Below are 7325 nucleotides of genomic sequence, written 5' to 3'. Positions count from 1 at the left end.
AATAAATAAATAAATAAATAAATAAATAAATAAATAAAGATGTACTGTCTGACTACAGTATGCAAGGCACTCAGCAAGCTGGTGCAGGGGATACACGGAGGTATGAAGCAGGAACCTGAGCTTCCAGGTGCTCACTATGTAGTATGTGAAGAAATACTGCAAGGTAAAAAGTGCTCTGTGTCACAGAAGAGGTTTAAAACAAAGTGCTGCAGAAAGGAGGAAGAGATACTCGACAGTTACCCTTTTCTCAGAGCCAGTCAGGAATTCCTCCTCGCCTGTTTCCAGGAACTCCAAAATAGGTCTCAGCTGTGTTACACACCGGATCAGGTCCTCTTTGTGTTCTAGTAACAGAACAGACAAGGTCTTTCCCTCCTCTGTGCTCCCTGGGGGAGAAAGAGCTAGAGATGAACAAGAGGAGCTCGTCAATTTGAAGAAAATGACAGCATGGTTTGTCAAGAGAGATGTAACAGAATAGTAAAGTGATTCTCAGCCAATTCTGAGCACCCGAATGCAGAATCTCTTTTTGGAGAGGAAAGTACTTTATTATTCTGTTTAAACTCTATGAAAGGAAAAATGTTTCATGTATCTGTCGAAACACAAAGCTGTAGAGCCAGCCAGAGGTTAACCTCTGGTTGGCAAGGCCACTGCTTTGTATCTAACCCAAATGAGAGAAACTTCAGCCTTTAAGTGCTGTCAGCAAACCAGTTCACCGTGGGCACTCAAAACACTGATTTGGATGTGTGGCTTTCTGAAGGGCAGGAGAACACTGATGGTATTCGCCAACTCCAAGGTGTCAGATTAGTTAACTAGGGGGTAGAAATGAAGACTCAAATTCAGTTTGTATATATTAACATGCAGTCTCTGGAACTACAGGTACAATTTATGTGAAAATCACTTTAACAATAACTAAGCCATTGAAGAAATGTATCACTGGAGCAAGCTTTACAGCATCTTCCCAGAATAAAATTCAGTCACTCAGGTGGATAAGGTTTCTCGTACCTGTTGGCTGTACTGCTTCTACAGCCTCTGGCTGTCTGTCTAACAGTGCTGTCTTTACCGCGGGATTAGAATCTTGGAACAGCCTCAACAGGGACACGACAGTCTGAACATCCAGGCTCTCACTTCTTACTTTATCCAGGATCCTCTGGAATGCTGACTGTCCTTCCTCACCCACAAGACATTCCATTATGGTCTGTAGAACACAAGTGCCCAGAAAGACAGATTAGCCAGTCACAAGAACTCCATGCTCCTTGGATTTGGCAAGTGGGCCCTCAACAGTTTGATCCCCACCTTCTTGACCTTTCTATGGCATTTGATGGTACTATCACCTCTGCAGCACAATTCTCCTCTGACTTCTTGACACTGAAGCATTTTGGGTAAGAACTCACCTTTCTGACCACTCTTTTTCTGCCTTCCTCACTGGCTCTTCTTCCAAATCCATAAGCAAAAGCAGTACCTAAGACTGGTTTCAACTCTTTATTTTTTCTCACTTTATATACTCTCCTTTTGAAAAGCTCTCACACATATAGCTTTAACTATCACCTTTATGAAGACAACCCTGAAAACCAGTGCACTAATCCTGAACTCTGTCTCAATCCAGAGCCACAGTGTCTGTTAGATGTGCCTTATCCTCCAGGGGTCTCAGCACCATATGCCTAAAACCCAACTCCCTTCATGACTTTTCAAAACCTAGAGCATCAAAATATCAACAACTCCGGGGTAAAATAAACAACATTAGCATTCCTTTCTTCGGTCTGACAGAGCATCTCTCACACAAATGGGAGGAATGCCAACTGGAAGGCAGAATTATTATTTCTATTTCAGCAATAATGAAAAATCTGGTAATCGAAACTTAATTTCATGAGTATAGTCTTATGTATAATCTTTACATTTCTACTTGGCAAAACTACAACTTACCTCTGATGTTTTTTAGTGTCAATACTATAAAAGAAAATAGTTTTCTCATGAGAGTCTTTAGAGAGCAAAAAGGTTTTCTAGACACACACATGCACACACAGCCACATACACAACACAAAAGGATCTCTTGAATATGTACACTGGCAAAGTTCACCTAGACAGTTATTATATATTCTGACAGTAATTATATGTTTAAAATTGTTGATTAGAGGGACTTTATCTTCTTCTCTCCTTCCAAATAAAAAGGATTATAAATGAGTTAGACTTTGTGTTTCTTGAGTTTGTTCTAGCTTGTTTCCTGATCAGAGAGCTAAGTTAAACTTAAAAAAAAGGTTCCTATGAATTTTGGTCATCTCCAAAAGTAAACATAGATAAAACCCAATTTAATAATCCTTATTAAGTTTTTACTGGAATAAGTAACTTCCATGAACATAAAATAAACTCATTTTGTCTCTATTTTAAAAATAATAAACAAATGAGATAAAAATGTAAGTTGAATGCTTAATTCTCTTTGGTTACATTTATTCATCCTTTCTTGCTTTTATTAGTTGGCTTAAAATCTCTTAAGAATGCCTCTTCCCTGACAGCAGTAGGGACCTGAGGTAGGCAGCCTCAGGTTCCCAGTATGCCTCCAGGTTTTCATGCCCTTGAGCTGAACCTAATGACCTGCTTCTAAGGAAAAGGAAAAGGATATGGCAAAAGTAATGGGACACCACTTGTGAGGCTAAGTTACTGCGACTTCCATCTTGCCCATGTGTGGACTCCCTCAGTGTCTTTCCTCTATGGGATGCAAGCTGCCGTGTTGAGAGGTACCCTATAGAGAGGCCCATGTGACAAGGAACTCACATCCCCAGTCAACAGTCAGTGAGTGAGCTTAGAATGAGACACTCCCCAGCTGAGCCTCGACATGTCTGCAGCCCAGGCTGACACCATGAGTACAGCCCTGTGAAGGACCCTGAGCCAGGGACTTAGGTAAGCTATGCCTGAATTTCTGACCCACAGAAACCATGAGGTCATAAACGTTTGTTCTTTTAAGGTGCTAAATTTTAAGATTAATTTGTTCAACACAGGAATAGATATCTTATAAAGACCCACTATTGCTAATGCCCTTAGTTTTAAACCTGTTTCTTCCTCTTTATTTTCCATTTCTATCCTCCCTCCCTCCCTCCCTCTTGTGCACTTAACTGATACAGCTATCTCATTCTATCCTAGGCCAGTTTTCTTCTCCCCGAAGCTCTCTGAATACCCCAGATCCACCTCTCTCAGTATCCAATTTGTCTGGCATTATCATTTGAGCCAGTGGGGAAGAGAAGCTTTCATCAATGGTGGCATCTGATGTGCTTCTCATTATCCTCTCTGCTGTTTCCTCCTCTGCAGAACTGCTCAGCAGTGAAATTAAAACATTTGTTAACTTCATTGCTCAGCAGTGACACCAGGGTGACCATCTGGGAAGAGAAGCAGGGGTAGGCTGATGAAAGGGCCAGGAGGGAGCAGACAGCTGCCAGGAAAGCCCTGCTCTCTGCTCTTTCTTCCAGCACCTACTGGGGACCTGCACCAGAGCCAGTGCTGTAGCTTACTCCACCAGCCCCCTAAGCTGCCTGGGCCTCCACAGTGGAGTGAGCCCTTTTCTGAAATAGGGGATCTGACTAAACAGAAGGGTGTCACATATTGCAACAGGCTGGAATTCACTGATTGCTATCACGTAACAGAACTCTAAGAAATGGACCAAAACAGAGCTTTATTCTTTAACCAGACATGGGGCACTCCTTTGATTCTTAGAGTTAAAGGTACTTCAATAAATTTGTATCAATTCATGGTCACAGAAGTACTCAAAGTACTTTTATCTATGAGTGAAATATAGGTCAATATGTTTAAAGATGGGACAGTTTTCTTTCCCTCTGTTATATGTGAAAAAACCATTTAATCTTTCCCTTACACTCAGATCTTTTAATTGAATTTACTTATTTTCCCAACCATTTGCCTACTGCCTTCGGATTTGTCTTTGTTACACTATATTCTTGTTCGCTCATGCCTTCCTGAATGCTGAGGGCCAGGCAATGGTAATAATGAGACAGACCACAACAGCTCAATACCATCCCAGATACCGTGCATACTTGCCATCTACTTTACTCCTTACATCAGATCCTGGAGGCATTACTACGACTACTTAAAGGAGAGCCAGAGAGGTGAAGTAACTTGCCCAAGTTTGCATGGCTAGTGAGCAGAATACCCGGATGAAACACTGAGCTCATTCCAATGACCTGGCACCCCTTTCACCCAGTTCCATCTCCCAAACTTTGAGTGTAACCAAATCCATTTCACTGGACTTTATTCGACTTACTAGAACCAACATCACTTGAACACTGGGTAGCATCGAGACAATCTGTACCATTCCTCCTGGTCTCACTGATTAGTGAAGAGACTGGTATACAATAGGTGCTTAATAAATGTTTGTTTAACTGAATGAAATTCCCTTCCCATAAGACCACCAGACCTTCTAGCTATAGCTGCATATCTTAGATTTAATAATTAGCTGAGAGGAGATCTGAAAAAAACAACTTAAGTTCATCTCTCATAGACCTGTAAAGTGAACCCTACCCACTCACTTCTCAAGAAGGTTACCCTATACTGTGTCAGTGAACACAGTCCACAAAACACAGACCTACAGGTCTTGACAAACCTCTGAAGTAGTAACAGATGAAAACATCAGATTCACATAAGAGCCTTCACTGTTGTTTGCCTTTGAAACAAAGTTGAAGGAAAAAAGGATGCTACCAGGTCTTCAGCTTTGGGAGTCTTTCTAGAACTTTAGGTGAAAAGTGGATCAAACAGCAAGCAAATCAATAGTAGAAAAAGTTATCTCCTTACTCTGGTCAAACACTCACCTTGCTATCTACACAATTAATTAAAAGCAGGGACACGGCTAGGAATAAAGCAAGTAGACAATTAAAAGTTCTAGCATAAAAGGTGAAAAAAAGTACAACTTTGCCTTTAAATACAGGTTTTACTCAGCTCAGCCAGAAAGTCTTAGGTCAGTATCAGCTTTTTCTAATGGTAAGAGATACTACACTGAGATAAAGACAAGGGGAAGCCACTTTCCCATCCCGGCACCCAAGAGATTTCTCCTTAATCAGTTTTGGCTTTGGTTTCACGTAATTCAAGCTGCCCAGGTTCTTCTCATATTGCTGCAATCACTGCTCAGGGAATGGCTTTGCCACCTTTCATCATTTATCTCAGGAAAGAAAATAATCAGGACACTGGTTCATGATGTCCTCCCTTAACGCAATCCAGGCCAGGTACATACCTCATATCTGTTTTTAAGAAAAGGAACAGGCTGGTCCATCTCAATCAGAATATCACTCACAAGCCTTAACAGGCCTCAAAATTACACACCTAAGTGCAGATTATAGTTAACGTTGAGCCATCTTTTTAATTTACGATGATGAACCAAATAACAGCCAACAACAACAAAAAACATTCAAAGCTCTCTGGGAGCTACAGATGTATAAACAGGACAGTGACAAACAAAACCCCCAAACAACTTTTACAACTGTAGCTGAAATGCAGAATGATGTTCCAAGTGAACAGTTCTAATAAATACATTCGACCCGGAAGTCTTTTGGGGATTCCTGTAGTTGGGTGACTTCTGTATACACTTCCCAAAAAATTACACACGTGGCAGGATTTCTTTGCTGTCAAGACATTCTATAAGGATAGGGATCCAGTCTTATTTATGTTTATTTTCCTAGCAACCAGCTCAATGCCTGGCACATACCAGTTGCTCAGTAAATATTTGCTGAATCAAGGGGAAAGCAAAGAATAACACTTCGGAAATGGGTATTCAGCAGCTACTCAAAACACTGAGAGCTGTCAGCATAGACACTGTGACATCTGCCATCATACATTAAGAATTTTGTTAAGCCATTAATTTCTCCAGCAACGCTTCTCAAAATGTAGTCGAGAAATACCAAAAAAGCAGTCCATGGGGAACTTGTTAAAGATGGAGATTCCCAAGCTCTACCACAATGTAAGAATCAGACTCTGGATATGCGGTCTGGAGGTGTACATTTTAACAAATCCACCATTTTAACAAGTGCATCATTTTTATATATACTGAACTGCTGTTCTAGAGACTGATGGCTCTGTACAAGACACTATATCTGCAGTTCAGGAAGCTACTTCCAAGGGTAATGGTACCTATTTGAAAGCATGACTTGCTATTAAGCTTAAACATCAACAGCAAACCATCTCATGTCAGAGTAAGTGATCACGGCACTAGGATATTATAAGGCATTAAGTGAAAAAGGAGTTTCAAGACTGAGTCCAAAAATGACTTTTTTAAAATGACTTTTTAATTTTTAATAATATTTTTAAAATTTTAATCACTTTATTTTATTATTTTTTTCTTTCTTTCTTTTTTTTTCTCCCTTTTCTTCTGAGCCGTGTGGCTGACAGGGTCTTGGTGCTCCAGCCGGGCGTCAAGCCTGAGCCTCTTAGGTGGGAGAGCCGAGTTCAGGATACTGGACCACCAGAGACCTCCCAGCCCCATATAATAGCAAACGGCGAAAGCTCCCCCAGAGATCTCCATCTCAACACTAAGACCCAGCTCCACTCAATGACCAGCAAGCTAAAGTGCTGGACACCCTATGCCAAACAACTAGCAAGACAGGAACACAACACCACCCATTAGCAGAGAGGCTGCCTAAAATCATAATACAGTTACAGACACCCCAAAACACACCACTGGACACGGTCCTGCCCACCAGAAAGATCCAGCTTTATCCACCAGAACACAGGCACTAGTCCCCTCCACCAGGAAGCGTACAAACCCAATGAACCAACCTTAGCCACTGGGGGCAGACACCAAAAACAATGGGAACTATGAACCTGCAGCCTGTGACAAGGAGACCCCAAACACAGTAAGTTAATAAAAATGAGAAGACAGAGAAACACACAGCAGATGAAGGAGCAAGGTAAAAACCCACCAGACCTAACAAATGAAGAGGAAATAGGCAGTCTACCTGAAAAAGAATTCAGAGTAATGATAGTAAAGATGATCCAAAATCTTGGAAATACAGTGGAGAAAATACAAGAAACGTTTAACAAGGACCTAGAAGAACTAAAGAGCATAAAACAATGATGAACAACACAATAAATGAAATTAAAAATTCTCTAGAAGGAATCAATAGCAGAATAACTGAGGCAGAAGAACAGATAAGTGACATGGAAGATAAAATAGTGGAAATAACTACCACAGAGCGGAATAAAGAAAAAAGAATGGAAAGAATTGATGACAGTCTCAGAGACCTCTGGGGCAACATTAAACGCACCAACATTCTAATTATAGGGGTCCCAGAAGAAGAAGAGAAAAAGAAAGGGACTGAGAAAATATTTGAAAAGATTATAGT

General features: G+C 40.9%; 1 protein-coding gene across 6 annotated transcripts in view; it reads right to left on the bottom strand.

The window, feature by feature from the left end:
* The window catches only part of ZBTB40 (zinc finger and BTB domain containing 40), an 82435-nt gene that overhangs the window by 24206 nt on the left and 50904 nt on the right, over positions 1-7325 (bottom strand). For 4 of the 6 annotated variants that reach the window (XM_028487752.2, XM_028487757.2, XM_028487753.2 and 1 more), the window contains 2 exons: positions 1000-1192; positions 241-398 (listed from right to left, as the gene is read on the bottom strand). In XM_028487752.2, coding sequence (XP_028343553.1) covers positions 241-398; positions 1000-1192 — 351 coding nt within the window. The remainder of the gene's footprint in view (positions 1-240; positions 399-999; positions 1193-7325) is intronic. The other 2 variants (XM_028487755.1, XM_028487756.2) reach the window with 2 other exon arrangements.

This window comes from Physeter macrocephalus, chromosome 3, assembly GCF_002837175.3.
Source record: "Physeter macrocephalus isolate SW-GA chromosome 3, ASM283717v5, whole genome shotgun sequence".
Taxonomy (NCBI): Eukaryota; Metazoa; Chordata; class Mammalia; order Artiodactyla; family Physeteridae; genus Physeter; species Physeter macrocephalus.
Note: the sequence above shows the minus strand (reverse complement) of the source record. Positions and strands in the feature narration are given on the sequence as shown.